Here is a 20,422-nt window from a genome sequence, read left to right as displayed (position 1 = left end):
TTGCAAGATAGTGCTAGACGTTCTATTTATTCATAAACCACATATTCCTTTTAGATTTGATGTTTTCTTGGTTATATACATACAGGTGGCCCTCGTTTTACAACGGTTCAATTTACACAGTTTCAGAATAACAACCTTTTTCCCCAGTCATGTGACTGCTATTGAAAAGCATTGAGAAGCAGTACATTTATTAAAATAGCCAGTAGGTGGAGCTGTCTGCTTGTGTTGCAGCAAAGCCAAGCAAGCTGAAATTAATCAGTTTAACCAGACCTGAGCTATGAAGCAGATTTCAAAGGAACAAGATCTTCCTGTCTATAGATTAGTCCAGATTGGAATGCATAGAAAGAACTGTTTGCAGAAAAATGCAAGTGAAGTCTGTGTTGTGTGATTATTTTATTAGGTTTATAATGCTGTTTAGCAAATGTTTTTGTTCATTTAACTTAGTTTAATTATATATTCTGTGTTGTGTGATTATTTTATTAGGTTTATAATGCTGTTTAGCATTTAAAGTCTTCATTTCAAAGCTTTAAAAATAATGTATTAGATGTTACTTATGACAATTTTGAGAGGGGCCTGGAACCTATCTCCCTCACTCCCCATTGCCTTTAATTATAAACTGGGTTTCAATTTAAAACGGTTTCGATTTACAACCATTCCTTCTGGAACCTAACCCCGTCGTAAACTGAGGGATACCTGTATATATATATATATATATATATATATATGTATATATATATATATATATATGTATATATATATAGATACTGTATATACATACACTTATGTATTTATATATAGATAGATAGATAGATAGATAGATAGGGATATCTATTTATAAATACTTAGAACATATTCCCTTATGTTAAGAACACTTTAATGTGATATATTTACAGTAAATACATAGTTAAACACTTTATTAAATGTAAATATTGCATAAATATGATTTTTCATGTTTTCAGCTACTTGACTACGAAGGGCTCCAATGAACTTATATATATATATATATATATATATATATATATATATATATATATATATATATATATATATGTCTATATGTATTTATGTGTTTATATGTGTATATATGTCTTTAAATACATATATATATATATATATATATATATATATATATATATATATATACATATAAATACATATGTACATATATATATAATGTATATATACATACATATAAATATTAAGACATGTATATGTATGTAAACCCGATATCGCTTGTGCACAACACAAAGTTTTTGTTTTCATCCCTTTATCCCTAGTATGTAGAGCAGTTCTGGGACCTAGTGTTAAAAAAGGACATTGCAGATTTAGAAAATAATTATAAAAAGGTTTAGAGAAGGGCCACCAAACTAATAAGGGGAATGGAGGATTTGAATTATGAGGAGAGATTAGCCAAATTGGGTCTGTTTACTGTACCGACGGGACTTCTTAGGTCATATTGCCTGAGCAGTGAAGTTTTGAATATCAGGCCCTTAGGCTCACTGGCCGACAAGATGCCTTTTATAGGTCACGACCATCACTAGTCTTTTGCACCAGGCACAGGTCACAATAGGCCAGTTGCATTTGTTTTTTATATAAATGTTGTATGTGAATTAAATAGAGAAGCAAAATATTCAATAGTAGAAACTACTGTGAAGGAAACATATGTCAAGGGGAACATTTGTTCTATTATCACAATGTCAATACATATATTGGGCTTGTAGCTTATTAAAGGACTATTAGTTACAGTTGAATTGCATAATTAAAAAGTGCATAATAAAAACACAATGCAAGAGCACTTACTGCAATGAGCAGTAGATTGTTTCTGACAAATTTCAAAATTGACTTCAATTTTCTGGCCCTCTGTATCACGTGACAGCCATCAGCCAATCACAGACTCATATACATATACACTGTGAACTCTTACACATGCTCATTAGGAGCTGGTGCCTCAGTAAGTGTGCATATAACTGTATCATGTGACAGGCATCAGACTCATATACATATACACTGTGAACTCTTGCACATGCTCATTAGAAGCTAGTGCCTCAGTAAGTGTGCATATAACTGTATCACATGACATCTCTCACCAATCACAGACTCATAAACATATACACTGAGTGTGAAGTCTTGCACATGCTCATTAGAAACTGGTGCCTCAGTAAGTGTGCATATAACTGTATCATGTGACAGCTCTCACCAATCACTGACTCAAATATGTATACCAAACTAATAAGGGGAATGGAGGATTTGAATTATGAGGAGAGATTAGCCAAATTGGGTCTGTTTACTCTAGAAAAAAGCACTTGAGAGGTGATATGATTGCTTTATATAAATATAGGCCCATATATGGAGGTAATAGTTTGTGACAAGATGTGAGATCTCAGAGTTAGTGACGTCTTCTCTATTCCAGCTCGGTGTGACGTGCAGGTGCACAAAGGAAAATCAGGTGAGATCGCCAGCCCAGATTACCCCGGGATTTATCCCAAACTCTCCACCTGCAAATACAGCATTCACGTGGAGGAGGGACACTCAGTCATTCTGAAGTTTGTGGCTTTTGATGTGGAATCGCACCCCGATGTCCTGTGTCCATACGACAAGCTGCAGGTGAGTGGACGCGCCAGCTGCCACTGCTTTGTGTACATGTGTGAGCTGTATGTTTTTTTAAAAAAAAATAAAGATATTTGAATAAAACTGACACTGAATTTATTATATATTTTATTCTCTTTTTGGGGCCCATTTATCAAGCTCTGTACGGAGCTTGAGGGCCCATGTTTCAGGCTCGCCAGAAACACCAGTTATGAAACCGCTGCTCCATAACCTGTCCACCTGCTCTGAGGAGGCGGACAGACATTGCCGCAGTTTAACCCGATCAAATACAATCGGGTTGATTGACAGTTTACAAGAGCTGCTGGTGCAATGCTGAATGCGGAGAGTGTATTGCTCTCCGCATTCAGCGATGTCTATCGGACATGATCCGCTGATCGGATCATGTCGGACAGACACATAATAAATAGGCTCCATTGACTTTTAAGAGAACCAGAGTTGCCTGTAACACACAAATTAGCAATTTTCCCTCATTGGCTGCCAGTAACGCACACAGCAGTAAATTGATACCCCTTAATTTCCCAGTAGCACACACACTTAGTTACCACTAGAAACACAAAGCAGGAAGAAATTACTCCTGTCGCTAAATGTAATACACAGTAGTCTTTGACTGTTAGTAACATGTATAACAGTGTTTTACCCTCCTTGGCAGCCAGTAACACACATAGGGCCTGATTATAAGTGGCATGCTAAATATTTTTTCAGCTTGTGCGCTAACTACGTTCAAAGTAAAAGACTGCGCTGAGCTGGTTAGTGCTCATATTACAATTTGAAAGTAAAAAGTTAGCGCAAGAGCAAAAGATTGGCACGCTAATTTCAGGACTTTGGATATCAGAATTGTGTTAAATTCTTCTCCCCACAGGGTCACGCTGTTTAAAGCTATTAGCTTGTGCATTAACTCAACACCGCATTAGACATCACCAAACCTGACGGTAGTTATGAATATTTTATATTCCAATGTTCTTCACATAGATGAAAATTATATATATATATTTTTTTTTAACCGTTTACTTTCAACTTCTAATATACGAGTTAGTTAGTGCAGTCACAATATTGCTTGAAGGGCCACACTGGACTTGTAGTATAGCCCACAGTTGTGCATCTGTTGCTTTTTCTGGACCCTAGAGGCACAAGAATACATTTTTTTATAGATTTTACTGGACAGCCTTCTGAAATATTGGAATGTCCAGTTGAATACTGGACACCTGGCTACCCTACTCATTCACGGATGACTATTTATATTTGGAGACGTATATAATTACACATGTGGGTATAATCTAAGGGCTAGATTACAAATGGAGTGCTATTTATCGCTCATGTGTTAAAGTAGCTATAAGTAAACTTTTGGCGTGTGTCGGGTAGCGCGCATATTACAAGTTGAAAATAAAACGTTTTCACATGACCACTAACCCAAAGTGTACAAAATGCTAAACTTTGAATTTTGCTACCGCGTTAACATATTTCCCCATAGACTTCAACGGAGTGCGAAAAGTGGAATAAAAACCTAACACCCTTACTCATGCACAAACCTTTAGTGTTTTCTCAAGTGCGCTAACCCAACATGAAATATTAATAGTTTATATTCCAATGTTTTTCATATAGCAGAACATGTTCTATTTGTTCTTAAATACATATATATATATATATATATATATATATATATATATATATATATATATACACAATCAGGAAAAGGAAGACGAGGATACTGCAGAACTCTAGGCCAAAGTAGTTTATTCAAAATTGTATAAGTATGGCACTAAATCAGTATGCAAAGGTATGCAGGAGCTGATGCGTTTCGCGCATGCTCAATGCGCTTCATCAGAGATCTATATATATATACACACACAGGCATGAGAAAAAGAAAGTACACCCTCTTTGAATTCTATGGTTTTACGTATCAGGACATTATAACAATAATCTGGTCCTTAGCAGGTCTTAAAATTAAAAAGTAAATACAACCGCAGATGAACAATAACACATAACATATTACACTGTGTCATGATTTATTTAACAAAACTAAAGCCAAAATGGAAAAGTCATGTGTGAAAACTAAGTACACCCTTACTGCTTCCATAGGAAGTAGCATCAAGGTGCTGCAAATCAAATGCTCTTGATTAATTGATCATCAGCAAGCGTGACCACCTCTATAAAAGCTGCAGTTTTAGCAGATTGCTGTTCTGGAGCATTCAGGTGTGTAACACAATGACAAGGAGGAAAGACATCAGCAATGCTCTTAGAGAAGCAATTTGTAATGTTATTGGTGTCTGCGGTGGGATTATCTGTGACAGATCACATTAGCTGTACCCTGCGTGATTCTGGTGCTGAGATATTCTAACACTTATGTGTATGTATTTATCTTACAACAGGTGTATTTATTACACATGTTTATTGTGCATATTTACCATTATTTCATTATTAGTGGGTGCAGTTACTTGAATTAAATTTAATGTATACTGGTATTGGTATTTAACGGGAGCCATAAAAGTTAGAATCAAACAGGATTCAGATAGAACAGCAATTTTAGGAGACTTTCAATTTTTTTTCTATTATCACATATACTTTGTTTCCTTTGTATCTTTTGTTGAAAAACATAGCTAGCTAGGCTCAGGAGCATCAATGTACAACAGGTAGCTAGCTGGTGATTGGTAGCTGCACATAAATGCCTCTTGTCATTGGCACATCAGATGTGGCCAGCTAGCTCCCAGTAGTGCATTGCTGCTCCATTAAAAAAGGACACCAAGAGAATGAAGTACATTTCATAATAGAAGTAAATTAGAAAGTTGTTTGGAATTGTATGTTCTGTCTGAATCATGAATGAAACATTGTGGGTTTCATATCTCTTCAACTTAAATTGGGTTTATTTATTGGTGTTTAACTAAAAATAGGTGCTGTGATGTGTATTTGACATAAATATCTATAGCTTTCCTCTATGTATTAATGTCATATAGTAATTGTTTCCAAATATATTGAACATATTGTGAAACTACTAAAACATTATTATTATTATAATTATTATGTTTATTTTTTATTATTATTATAAAGCTGTTATTTAGGTTAATTATATTTAATGGAAACTAATCAATAGATCTAACAAACCATAATTAACGTATTGAAGCAAGAAGCATCTTAATGACTGTATTTAGTTAGAGGGCTAATGAGTAAGAAAAGGGACTATGGAGCATTAAATCTGTTCTATAAATGACCTCTCTGAGACCAGAAAAACAAACCTATAGTCGTGAGTATAACCAGACTCACTGGGGGAAAGTAAAGAGTCTGGATTTATCCCAGAGTTTGTCCTCGCTCACTGCTAGACTTGTGGTATTGATTTAGGTGGCGCAGGGGCATTGTGTATGTATAGAGCGCTTTATTAACTCCTTGCTTGCAGGATTATGGTTATCTGGATTGCAGCAGCTTCTTGAATATGAAAACATCAGTGTGTGGAAGTTGCTGGATAATATCATTTATACCCCTATGGGTCACTATTGCATTGGTCACTGTACCTCCTTCATCTCCCTATCTGGCTGCTACCCTGGCACCCCACAGAGACACATAACGGTGACTACCAAAGACTTATAATGATGACTTCCATCTGAGTTTTAAGATAATTTATTCTCTGTGATGTGAGATTGAAACTCAGTGGCACCCCCCTCTTGTGCCTCAGTGACAATACCCTCTCTTGTCTCAGTGGCACCCCCTATCTTGCCTCAGTGGCACCTCCTATCTTGCCTCAGTGGCACTACCCTCTCTTGGCTCAGTGGCACTACCCTCTCCTGCCTTAGTGACACTACCCTCCCCTGCCTCAGTGGCACTACAACCTCTCCTGCCTCAGTGGCACTACCCTTTCTTGCCTCAGTCACATCACCTTCTCTTGCTTCAGTGGCACCACCTTCTCTTGCCTCAGTGGCAATACCCTCTCTTGCTTTAGTGGCACCACCCTCTCTTGCCTCAATGGCCACCCTCTCTTGTCTCAGTGGCAATACCCTCTCTCACCTCAGTGGCAATACCCTCTCTCACCTCAGTGGCACCACCCTCTCTTGCCTCAGTGGCAATACCATCTCTTGCCTCAGTGGAAATACCCTCTCTTGCCTCAGTGGAAATACCATCTCTTGCCTCAGTGGCACCACCATATCTTGCTTAGTGGCAATACCATCTCTTGCCTCAGTGGCAATACTCTATCTTGCCTCAGCAGCACTACCCTTTCTTGCCTCAGTGGCAATACCCTCTCTAGCCTCAGTGGCACCACCCATAGAAGAGTTATTTCTTCTACTAGATACGACGAGTCCACGGATTCATCCTTACTTGTGGGATATTATCCTCCTGCTAACAGGAAGTGGCAAAGAGCACCACAACAGAGCTGTATATATAGCTCCTCCCTTCTCTCCACCCCCAGTCATTCTCTTTGCCTATACTAGTAATAGGAAGAGGTAAAGTGAAAGAGGTGTTAAAATGATAGTTTTTATTTTCTTCAAGCAAGACTTTTTTTATTTTAAATTTTACAGGTGAGTGCAGATGGATGAAGATTTCTGCCTTAGTTGTCACTAAGATCCAGAGAAGTTCCCACAGAATGGCTGAGGAGTACTTGAGTGTGGGGAATGTTTTTCATGCTACAAGCATTGAGGTATGTTCAGTCATTTTTTTCTGGAGAGACTGTGTTATTTCAGAACAGGCTGACATAGTTCCCATGAGGGAAGGGGTAAGCAGTAATCCTACATGTAATGAGGGGTATTACTGGGACCTGTATATTATGGGGCAACAAATGACACTGGTAACATAATGTTTTGAGAGAAAACGGTTTTATGTTTAGGGGCAACATAACGTTTTTATGCACTGGAGGGTTTCACACGGCTTACAGTATTATATTGGGTATATGAAAAACCCACATGGCTAGTTCCTATACCGCTTTACAGCGTTTTTTACTAGGCAGAGAGACATCGTATAAGATGGGCGGGGCCTAATTTTGCGCCTTAGATGCGCAGCTGAATTTCATATGAAGGCAGCAAGCTCCAGCTCCGGTGGGCCTAAGCTGAATATATAGCCTAAACGAAGGGAGAGTGTGATTCTCAGACTCCTGTGGGCAGGTAGGCGCCACAGCAGAGCTGTGGCGAGGTGCAGGGGGTTGCTACTTTATTTTTCATAACGTTTTTGGGTAACATTTTTTTCTCATAGAGGGTTAATTGTCCCTTACTTGTGGTTTAATCTTTGGTTGCTAGATAAGACACATATATGCTGAAATTGTGAGAGTTATAACATTTTAAAGCAGTTTTGGAAAAATTGTACGCTTTTTTACTCTTAAAGGTGCAGTACCGTTTTTCAGATTATTGTTTTTTTCATTAAATAAAGTGTTTTCAAGACTTTTTGTGGTTATTACTAGCCTATTGAACATGTCTGACATTGAGGAAAGTCAATGCTCTATGTGTTTAGAAGCCATTGTGGAACCCCCACTTAAAATGTGTCCCTCATGTACTGAAAGGGCCTTACATTGCAAAGAACATATTTTAGGTGATAAAAGTATGTCTAAGGATGATTCTCAGTCTGAAGAGAATCAGGTTAAGCCATCCAATTCTCCCCAAGTGTCACAACCTTTAACGCCCACTCAAGCGACGCCAAGTACTTCTAGTGCGTCTAATTCTTTTACCCTGCAAGATATGGCTGCAGTTATGTCTACTACCCTTACAGAGGTATTATCTAAACTGCCAGGTTTACAGGGTAAGCGCAGTAGGTCCGGTATTAGAGTAAATGCTGAGCCCTCTGATGCTTTATTGGCCATCTCCGATGTACCCTCACAGTGTTCTAAGTTGGGGGTAGGGGAATTGCTGTCTGAGGGAGAGTTTTCAAACTCAGGAAATGTGTTCCCTCAAACAGACTCGGACGTGACGGCCTTTAAATTTAAGCTTGAACACCTCCGCCTGTTACTCCGGGAGGTTTTAGCGACTCTGGATGATTGTGACCCTATTGTAATACCACCAGAGAAATTGTGTAAAATTGATAAATATCTAGAGGTTCCTACTTACACTAATGTTTTTCCAGTCCCTAAAAGGATTTCGGACATTGTTACTATGGAATGGGACAGACCAGGCATTCCGTTCTCTCCCCCTCCTACTTTTAAGAAAATGTTTCCCATATATGACACCATTCGGGATTCCTGGCAGACGGTCCCTAGGGTGGAGGGAGCTATTTCTACCCTGGCTAAGCGTACAACTATACCTAATGAGGACAGTTGTGCTTTCAAAGATCCTATAGATAAAAAATTAAAGGGTCTTTTAAAGAAATTGTTTATTCATCAGGGTTTTCTTCTACAACCTATAGCGTGCATTGTGCCAGTTACTACTGCAGCAGCTTTTTGGTTTGAGGCTCTAGATGATCGTTAGATGATATTTTGGATAGAATTAAGGCTCTCAAGCTAGCTAATTCTTTTATTACCGATGCCACTTTTCAAATGGCTAAATTAGCGGCAAAAAATGCAGGCTTGGCCATTTTAGCGTGTAGAGCGTTATGGCTTAAGTCTTGGTCTGCTGATGTGTCATCAAAATCTAAGCTTTTGGCTATCCCTTTTAAAGGTAAGACCCTATTCGGGCCTGAACTAAAGGAAATCATTTCCGACATTACTGGAGGTAAAGGTCATGCCCTTCCTCAGGACAAGACTGTAAGATGAGGGCTTAACAGAATAATTTTTGTTCTTTTCGAAACTTTAAAGGTGGACCCTCTACTTCCTCCTCCGCTACAAAGCAGGCGGGGAATTTTGCACAATCAGAGTCAGTCTGGAGACCTAACCAGACCTGGACTAAAGGTAAACAGGCTAAGAAGCCCGCTGCTGCTACCAAGACAGCATGAAGGGGTAGCCCCCGATCCGGGACCGGATTTAGTAGGGGGCAGACTTTCTCTCTTCGCTCAGGCTTGGGCAAGGGATGTTCAGGATCCCTGGGCATTAGAAATTGTGACCCAGGGGTATCGACTAGAATTCAAGGATTTTCTCCCAAGAGGGAGATTTCAACTTTCACGTTTGTCTGTAGACCAGACAAAAAGAGAGGCGTTCTTACGCTGTGTAGAAGACCTCTATACCATGGGTGTAATTTGCCCAGTTCCAAAACGAGAACAGGGGCAGGGGTTTTACTCAAATCTGTTTGTGGTTCCCAAAAAAGAGGGAACCTTCAGACAGATGTTAGATCTCAAATGTCTAAACAAATTTCTCAGAGTCCCATCGTTCAAGATGGAGACCATACGAACAATTTTACCAATGATCCAGGAGGGTCAATATATGACCACCGTGGACTTGAAGGATGTGTATCTTCACATCCCTATCCACAAAGATCATCACCAGTTTCTCAGGTTCGCCTTCCTGGACAAACACTACCAGTTTGTGGCCCTTCCTTTCGGGTTGGCCACAGCTCCCAGAATCTTCACAAAGGTGCTAGGATCCCTTCTGGCGGTTCTAAGGCAGCGGGGCATAGCAGTGGCGCCCTATCTGGACGATATTCTGATTCAGGCTTCAACTTACCATCTAACCAAATCTCACACGGACATCGTGTTGGCTTTTCTAAGAACTCACGGTTGGAAAGTGAATATAGAAAAGAGTTCACTAATCCCACTAACAAGAGTTCCATTTCTGGGAACTCTGATAGACATGAAAATATTTCTGATAGAGGTCAGAAAGTTAAAAATTCTAAATACTTGCCGAGCACTTCAGTCCCTTCTCCGGCCATCAGTGGCTCAGTGTATGGAGGTCATTGGTTTAATGGTAGCGGCAATGGACATTGTTCCGTTTGCACGCTTTCATCTCAGGCCACTGCAGCTGTGCATGCTCAGACAGTGGAATGGGGACTATGCAAATTTATCTCCTCAGATAGATCTGGATCAAGAGACCAGAGACTCTCTTCTTTGGTGGTTGTCACAGGATCATCTGTCCCAGGGCATGTGCTTCCGCAGGCCAGCATGGGTAATAGTGACGATGGACCTCAGCTTTTTGGAGTCTCTTCTACCAATCAATATTCTGGAACTGAGAGCAATATTCAGCGCGCTTCAGGCATGGCCTCAGTTGTCTCTGGCCAAATTCATAAGATTCCAGTCAGACAATATCCCGACAGTGGCATACATCAATCATCAAGGCGGAACAAGGAGTTCTCTAGCGATGATAGAGGTTTCAAAGATAATCCGATGGGCGGAGGCTCACTCTTGCCATCTATCAGCAATCTATATCCCAGGAGTAGAGAACTGGGAAGCAGATTTTCTAAGTCGTCAGACTTTTCATCTGGGGGAGTGGGAACTCCATCCGGAGGTGTTTGCAGCAGTCAATGGGGCACACTGGAATTGGATCTGATGGCATCTCATCAGAATGCCAAACTTCTTTGTTACGGGTCCAGATCAAGGGATCCCCAAGCCGTACTGATAGATGCTCTAGCAGTACCTTGGTCATTCAACCTGACTTATGTGTTTCCTCCATTTCCTCTCCTACCTCGTCTGATTGCAAGAATCAAACAGGAGAGGACTTCAGTAATTCTGATAGCGCCTGCATGGCCACGCAGGACTTGGTATGCAGATCTAGTGGACATGTCATCTCTGCCACCCTGGAAACTGCCATTGAGACAGGACCTTCTCATCCAAGGTCCGTTCCAACATCCAAATCTAAATTCTCTGCAGCTGACTGCCTGGAGATTGAACGCTTGATTTTATCTAAGTGGGGATTCTCTGAGTCGGTCATTGATACCTTGATTCAGGCTCGATACTAGGAAAATTTACCATAAGATATGGCGTAAATATCTTTATTGGTGCAAATCCAAGGGCTACTCATGGAGTAGGGTTAGGATTCCTAGGATTTTGTCTCCAAGAAGGATTGGAGAAGGGATTATCAGCTAGTTCCTTAAAGGGACAAATTTCTGCTTTGTCAATTTTACTACACAAGCGTCTGGCGGATGTCCCAGACGTTCAATCTTTTTGTCAGGCTTTAGTCAGAATCGAGCCTGTGTTTAAACCTGTTGCTCCGCCATGGAGTTTGAATTTAGTTCTCAATGTTCTGCAAGGGGTTCCATTTGAACCAATGCATTCTATGGATATTAAGATGTTATCCTGGAAAGTTTTGTTCTTAGTTGCTATCTCTTCTGCTCAAAGAGTTTCTGAGCTTTCTGCGTTACAATGTGATTCGCCTTATCCTATATTCCATTCTGATAAGGTGGTTTTGCGTACTAAACCTGGATTCCTTCCTAAGGATGTTTCAAATAAGAATATTAATCAGGAAATTGTTGTTCTTTCCTTGTGTCCTAATCCTTCGTCTAAGAAGGAACATCTGTTACATAATTCGGGCGTGGTTCGGGCCTTGAAGTTTTACTTACAAGCGACCAAGGATTTCCGTCAAACATCTTCTCTATTCGTTGTTTATTCTGGAAAGCGTAGGGGTCAAAAAGCTACAGCTACCTCTATTTCTTTTTTGCTGAAAAGCATCATCCGTTTGTCATACGAGACTGCTGGACAGCCGCCTCCTGAAAGAATTACAGCTCATTCTACTAGAGCGGTGGCTTCCACATGGGCTTTTAAAAACAATGCTTCTGTTGAACAGATTTGTAAGGCTGCGACGTTGTCCTCCCTTCATACCTTTTCAAAATTTTCCAAATTTGATACTTTTGCTTCTTCGGAGGCTATTTTTGGGAGAAAAGTTCTTCAAGCAGCGGTGCCTTCTGTTTAGATATCTGTCTTGTCCCTCCCGTTCATCCGTGTCCTGTTGCTTTGGTATTGTATCCCACAAGTAAGGATGAATCCGTGGACTCGTTGTATCTAGTAGAAGAAAAGGAAATTTATGCTTACCTGATAAATTGATTTCTTCTACGATACGACGAGTCCACGGCCCTCCATGTCATTTTAGACAGATTGTATTTTTGTTTTAAAAACTTCAGTCACCTCTGCACCTTTTAGCTTTTCTTTTCTCTTCCTATACCTTCGGTCGAATGACTGGGGGTGGAGAGAAGGGAAGAGCTATATATACAGCTCTGCTGTGGTGCTCTTTGCCATTTCCCCTTAGCAGGAGTATAATATCCCACAAGTAAGGATGAATCCGAGGACTCGTCGTATCGTAGAAGAAATCAATTTATCAGGTAAGCATAAATTTCCTTTTTGGGGATGTCTGGGTGCACAAATGGATTAGATTTCCCTCTGCTAAATGCACAGACTCTATTCCTGTAATTTAACTGTAATAAGAATGGAATTTTCATTCTGAGAATTGGAAGTGCACTCTGCAGACTTCACAAGCCTAAACTGCTACATATTTGTCCCTAACTGAAAAACACTGTTTTACCAACAAACAGCAGTGGCTATCCTTGTTTATTTTAGTTACATGTCAGGACTCGCTCCTGAAAATAAGGCAACCGGCAGTGTAGATTGGCCATTGAAAAACATCAAATATAGACTGGTGCTCAGGGCCAGACTTGGACCAAAAACAGGCTGGGCACTTTAAGAACACTGACAAGTATAATGTACAGAAAACATTAGGGCTAAATAACAGGCTCACCGTAAACAGAAGTTATATTGCTCCATAACTTGTCCGTCTGCTCTGAGGCGCGGACAGAAATCAACCCGATCAAATACGATCGGGTTGATTGACATCCATTGCTAGCGGCCGATTGGCCATGAATCTGCAGGGGGCGGCATTGCACCAGTAGTTCACAAGAACTGTTGGTGCAATGATAAATGCCGACAGCGTATGTTGTCGGCATTTATTGATGTGCAGCGGACATGATACGCTACATCGTATCATGTCTGCTCGCACTATGATAAATCTACCCCATAGACTTCAAAGGGGCGTGCTGTTAAAAAAAACAACAAACAGTTATTGATCGCACGCTAACTCGATGCCTTGTTACACCAACTGTTCAGTGAATAGTACAGCGCCTAGATCTGTTTACTTGCTACACTATAAGGGGCCCCCTAATAAGGTCCTAGAGAATATATATGCATTACAGATAGTTATAGGAGCGCCTAAAAGGCTGAGGTAAACCACAGGTTCCTTATAAAGTGTTACGTTCCATAAACAATGGCATTAATATTAATAGATGGGTGAAATGGCCCAATAAGTTCAAAAACGATATAAAATATGTACAAAATTTCTTTAATCAAATAAAACCAAATTATTTTATAAAACACGAGATACAATGTATCTCCTAATATAACTCAATGCTGGCACTGTTCCAGCACATGAGTTTAACACGGTTAGTAAAATCTATTTGTAGGGATTTAAAACAACATCAGATCCAATAGTCAATATAAATGAAAGACTTCGGGATCAAATAAGAACCCTAATCTTGTGGAAGTGTATAGGTTAAAATAAAATGAAACTAGTGTAAGTGATCTCCTATGATTACCACAAAAGGAACTGTATATGTGATAATATCACACCAGGTGACAATAACTCAGTATATTACTAAATTGCAACAAACAGATACTTTCATAACGATTCAGATGGTAAATAAAAGATAAAAAATAAAAAATAATTAAATGAAAAGGTGAGTGTTGCCAGAATATCGTGACAGTTAACTAAAATGCAAACATTCAGTGCAAGTTCAAAAATATCAACCTTTTTTGCAAAAAATAATTCAATTACAAAAAACAGATATGGAAAGAAAAATAGAAAGCATAAAATGTAGTGCCTTGTGAAAAAAAGATCGATACCGGTATGATCTTGTTAGAAATTTACCAGTTAAGGTAATATGTGTGTCAACAAAAATGTGCCAAAAAATAACTAATATTAAGAATATTGGTCTAAATACAAATCAATAAATGCCTAAATTGATTTGTGGGCGTGTTAAACCCTATAATAAAAGAGCAGTTATTATCTAGCAATCATAAAAACAAACTAAGAACCATACGATTTGGTAATACACAACATAATGTTAATGAACAAATTAATAAACAAAGTCCAATGTCCAATGTAGAAAAAAATCCAAATATGGGCCAGTAATAGGTAGATGAAATCGGTCTTTAAATCCAATGGTCCTCGAAAATCCTGTGGAAAAAGATAAAGTGCACTAAACAGAGGGCTTGATGGAACTGAGTCAATTGGTTCTCAACTCACCCCAAATGGCCTTGGTCCTGGTGGTATATGAGCCTCACAAACCTCTCCAATTGTCTACGCTTTTCGGCCCTGTAGTGGGGCCTTTTTCAAGACAGTGATGAGGCTCATATCTTGCTACCTTAAATACTAATCTAAAATGGGGATATCAAAATTAAAGTTGGCGCCAAACCACTGACAAATGGAGCCAAAAAACCGTGCTCGCAAACTGGAAGTATCCGCAACCGGAAGTGACGTTTTTGTCACGTGGTACAATAAGGAAGTTACCGCGACCGGTAGTCAATTTGCGGGCTCTTTCCTGTCTATATCGCCACCGCCATTTTCAAAGTGGGTAGGAATAGGCGAGTGTGGGCAACATTATTCTATACAAAAAGACTTGTGTGTGCGAGCAGGGGCAGCTAATTCTGAGATTAAACCATTAAATTAAAAATGATTGGAACTCTGTAGGTGAGTTTAGGCATTATTCCTAATAGTCGAGATCTGGATATAAATTTGTAAAACTGAACTATAGAAATCTCTTAATATTGTATATTATAGTTCTTGGATTGGCCGTAATTAGGACCTATTTTAAGTATCGGAATAATTCACTGTCCGATAATGAAAATGTTAGTTGGGATAAGAAATATATAAAAAATAAAAAATATATGTATATATATATTTGATATATATATCTAAAAGAGTTTAATACATAAAATAGAAATGCTCAACTTACATAAAAAATAGAATATAAAGAATATATACTGAGAATCAGAAATCTATCAGTATCTCTTGAGGCTTTAGATTTCCTGTTAGGAACTAAAAAACAGGGATTATATCTAATCCTATTGGGGGTTATGTTAAAAAAAAATTTTTGATTTTAAGATCATATACAACCAGGACTTACAAATATCTTAATAATTAATAAAACCACACATTATTAAACAAATTCCTAAGAGTAAACAATATTAAATAGTGATACTAAATTGTTGCTAATAATTAGGCATAATTATAGCTGGATATCAAGGTAGGACTCAATCAAAGGACCTATATGAACCTATATGATTAGTTTAGGTGTTCAGGCAAATAATGGAGTACTCATTTAAACTAATGTAGATAAGACTGATCAAGGATAATGATCAAGGTAGGACTCAATCGAAGGACCTATATGAACCTATATGATTAGTCTAGGTGTTAAGGCAAATAATGGAGTACTCAATTAAACTAATGTGGATAGTGGTAGTATAGGATAATTTTATAAAACTTTGAAGTAGATCCTTCCTAGAAGCTTTCTCTGAAATTCATGTACAGATAACTAAAATAGATGTACCATTTCGAAATTGGCATTTAGCCCTCTGGGGTGGATGCAGTCCATTTTGAAAATCCATTCTAATTCATTTTTGAGTTGTCTTGACTCAATATTGCCTCCCCTCCAATCTTTGGTCAATTTGTGGATCCCCATATATCTCAGACTCTTGTTGCTACCTCCGTGTACCTCATAAAAGTGTTTATATAGGGGTACATCAGTTTTTTCCCATTTTATTTGGAGTAGATGTTCACGGATCCTGTCTTTCAGTTTGCGGGTGGTCTGACCTATATATTGTAGACCACATCCACATTCAATAAGGTAGATCACACACTGATCTGTGCATCTTAAGGTTTGTCTTATCTTGAATGTTTCTTTAGAGATTTTTGACTTACAGGTATCTCTCTTCAGTCCGTGGGTACAAGCCTTGCATAGATGGCACGGGAAAAAACCTTGTAACCTCTTCCCCATAACTCCTAAGGTGTTAGAATTCCTCTTGTTTTTTGGGACGCTTGGAGCCAAGATGGACTTCAAGTTCTCTGATTTTCTGTAAATAAAGCTCAGGTGTGTGGGAAGGTGTTCACCCAGGATATCATCATCTCTTAAGAGGTGCCAATGTCTTCTTATGATATCCTCAATTCTTTTTCTATTTTCACTATATTTAGTGATAAAGGGTACTTGTATGTTTCCACTCCTTTCCATCAATGTATCTCGTTTCGGTTTGTAGTTCAGGAGGGTGTCCCTTTTCAAGACACTAATTTCTTTGATGGTATTATTAATGTGGTCTTCATCATAGCCCCTTTCCAAAAACCTGTTCTTTAATACCCTCGATTGCTCCATCCATTTTTCTTCACTTGAGCAGTTTTTTCTTATTCTCATTAGCTGCCCCTTCGGGATGTTATTAATCCATTTTTTATGATGGCAGCTGGTCTGATGGATGTAGTTGTTCGAGTCCACTTCCTTGAAATGGGTAGATGTTTCAATTTTCCCATTAATGACCTGGATGTTTAAGTCGAGGAAGGTTATGGAATCTATAATCTAATATCTTTTATTTACCATCTGAATCGTTATGAAAGTATCTGTTTGTTGCAATTTAGTAATATACTGAGTTATTGTCACCTGGTGTGATATTATCACATATACAGTTCCTTTTGTGGTAATCATAGGAGATCACTTACACTAGTTTCCTTTTATTTTAACCTATACACTTCCACAAGATTAGGGTTCTTATTTGATCCCGAAGTCTTTCATTTATATTGACTATTGGATCTGATGTTGTTTTAAATCCCTACAAATAGATTTTACTAACCGTGTTAAACTCATGTGCTGGAACAGTGCCAGCATTGAGTTATATTAGGAGATACATTGTATCTCGTGTTTTATAAAATAATTTGGTTTTATTTGATTAAAGAAATTTTGTACATATTTTATATAGTTTTTGAACTTATTGGGCCATTTCACCCATCTATTAATATTGATGCCATTGTTTATGGAACGTAACACTTTATAAGGAACCTGTGGTTTACCTCAGCCTTTTAGGCGCTCCTATAACTATCTGTAACGCATATATTGTTACACCAACTGCACTAAAGCCAAACGGCTAGATTACGAGTTGTGTGTTACGGTTTTAATGCTGAAAAAATTGCCAAAACAGTAACGCAGCCATTACGAGTCTTGTTGATATAGCTGTATCGCAAGCATTTTAGCCTGTGACGCAACGTCAATCCTGCACTCAAAAAATGACATTTTTACGTGGGATTTCCATAGCGCCAGTATTACAGGTTGTGTGGTGAGGCTAAAATGCTTGCGTTCCAGCCTATACCGTTCCGCTATCTGAGACCAGTAGTTATGAGTTTTGCGCAACAAAAATGTTTCACAAAACTCATAACTAAAATGTTACAAAGTACACTAACACCCATAAACTACCTATTAACCCCTATTCTGCCGCCCTTCCGCATAGCAAACACTATTTAAAACTTATTAACCCCTAATCTGCCACTCCCCACATCGCCGCCACTAATAAACGTTATTAGCCCCTATTCCGCCGCTCCCCGACATCGCCATCATTATAATAAAGGTATTAACCCCTATTCCCCTGCACCCCAACATCGCCATCACTATAATTAAGCTATTAACCCCTATTCCGCCGCTCCCCGACATCGCCGCAACTAAATAAAGTTATTAACTCCTAAACATCTGGCCTCCCACATCACGGCCACTAAATAAACCTATTAACCCCTAAACCACCAGCCCCCCACATCGCAAAAAAATAAATGAAACTATTAACCCCTAAACCTAACCCCTAAACCTAACCCCCCTAATTAAAATTACAATATCCCTATCTTAAAATAAATAAAAACAAACCTGTGAAATTAAAAAAAACTAAGTTTAAACTATAAATTAATCTAACATAACTATTATACTAAAATTAAAATAACTACCAATTAAATAAACTAAATTAAACATTAAACAAAACTAACACTACTAAAAAAATTTAAGTCTAAAATTACAAAAAATGAAAAATACTAAATTACAAAAAATAACAAACACTAAATTAGGAAAAATAATAAAGAAATTATCCAAAATAAAAACAATTACACCTAATCTAATAGCCCTTTAAAAATAAAAAAGTCCCCCCAAAATAAAAAAAAAACCCTAGCCTACAATAAACTACCAATAGCCCTTAAAAGGGCCTTTTGTAGGGCATTGCCCTAAAGAAATCAGCTCTTTTACCTGTAAAAAATACAAAGACCCCACAACAGTAAAACCCATCACCAAACCAACCCCCCAAAATAAAAAACCTAACTCTAACAAAAACCTAAGCTACCCATTGCCCTGAAAAGGGCATTTGTATGGGCATTGCCCTTAAAAGGGCATTCAGCTCTTTTACATTGCCCTTCAAAGGGCATTCAGCTCTTTAAAAATAAGCCCAAATCCTAATCTAAAAAAAAACACCCAAAAAAAGTAAAAAAACAACACTAACCCTCAACGATCCACTTAGAGTTTCTGAAGTCTGGACATCCAGGCGGTGAGAAGTCTTCATCCAGGCAGCAAGGTCTTCATCCATCCAGGCGGCGTCTTCTATCTTCAACCAGGCGGCATCTTCTATCTTCATCCCGGCAGCGTCTTCTATATTCATCCCGGCGGCGCAAAGCGGGTCCATCCTTGAAGACATCCTCTTCAATCCTGAAATTATATTGGCTATTCAAATCAGCCTATTCTATTGGCTGATTTGAACAGTCAAAAGGATTTCAGTAGCTCTCATCCTATTGGCTGATTTGAACAGCCAATAGGATTTCAGTAGCTCTCATCCTATTGGCTGATTTGAATTTCAAAAATCAAATCAGCCAATAGGAATGCCATTTTGAAAAGGCTCCCTTGCATTGAAAATTCAGAGCATCCTCTGTATGAAGAGGATGCTCTGCGCCGAATGTCTTCAAGGATGGACCCGTTCCGCGCCACCGGGATGAAGATAGAAGACACCACCTGGATGGATGAAGACCTCGCCGCCTGGATGAAGACTTCTCACTGCCTGGATGTCCAGACTTCAGAAATTGTAAGTGGATCGTCGGAGGTTAGTGTTTGGTGTTTTTTTTTAAACTTTTTTTAGATTAGTGTTTGGGCTTTTTTAAAAGAGCTAAATGCCCTTTTAAGGCAATGCAAAAGAGCTAAATGCCCTTTTAAGGGCAATGCCCATACAAATGCCCTTTTCATGGCAATAGATAGCTTAGGTTTTTGTTAGAGTTAGGTTTTTTATTTTGGGGGGTTGGTTGGGTGGTGGGTTTTACTGTTGGAGGGTCTTTTTTTTTTTTTTTTTTTTTTTTACAGGTAAAAGAGCTGATTTCTTTAGGGCAATGCCCTACATAAGACCCTTTTAAGGGCTATTGGTAGTTTATTGTAGGCTAGGGTTTTTATTTTTATTTTGGGGGGCTTATTTATTTTTATAGGGCTATTAGATTAGGTGTAATTGTTTTTATTTTGGATAATTTTGTTTGTTATTTTTCATAATTTAGTTTTTGTTATTTTTTGTAATTTAGTATTTTTTATTTTTTAGTAATGTTAGTTTTTTTAATGTTTAATTTAGTTTAGTTAATTAGTAGTTATTTTACTTTTAGTATAATAGTTATGTTAGGTTAAAGGGACACTAAACCAAAAAAAAAATGATTTCATGATTCAGATAGAGCATGCAATTTTAAGCAACTTTCTAATTTACTCCTATTATCAATTTGTCTTCATTCTCTTGCTATCTTTATTTAAAAAGCAGGAATGTGATGCATAGGAGCCAGCCCATTTTTGGCTGAGAACCTGGGTTATGCTTGCTTATTGGTGGGTAAATGTAAGCCTCCAATAAGCAAGCGCTATCCATGGCGCTGAACCTAAAATGGGCTGGCTGCTAAAATTTACATTCCTGTTTTTAAAATAAAGATAGCAAGAGAACAAAGAAAAATTGATAATAGGAGTAAATTAGAAAGTTGCTTAAAATG

The 20,422-nt window shown here is 38.3% G+C and overlaps 1 protein-coding gene across 1 annotated transcript in view; it reads left to right on the top strand.

Moving 5' to 3' along the window:
* Window positions 1-20,422, top strand: part of MASP2 (MBL associated serine protease 2) — a 390,238-nt gene that overhangs the window by 171,790 nt on the left and 198,026 nt on the right. Inside the window, exon 5 of the mRNA XM_053691441.1 lies at window positions 2,411-2,604. Within this exon, the coding sequence (XP_053547416.1) occupies window positions 2,411-2,604 (194 nt within the window). The remainder of the gene's footprint in view (window positions 1-2,410; window positions 2,605-20,422) is intronic.

The sequence above is a fragment of the Bombina bombina genome, chromosome 8 (assembly GCF_027579735.1).
Source record: "Bombina bombina isolate aBomBom1 chromosome 8, aBomBom1.pri, whole genome shotgun sequence".
Classification (NCBI taxonomy): domain Eukaryota; kingdom Metazoa; phylum Chordata; class Amphibia; order Anura; family Bombinatoridae; genus Bombina; species Bombina bombina.
This window is presented reverse-complemented; position numbering and strand designations above follow the sequence as displayed.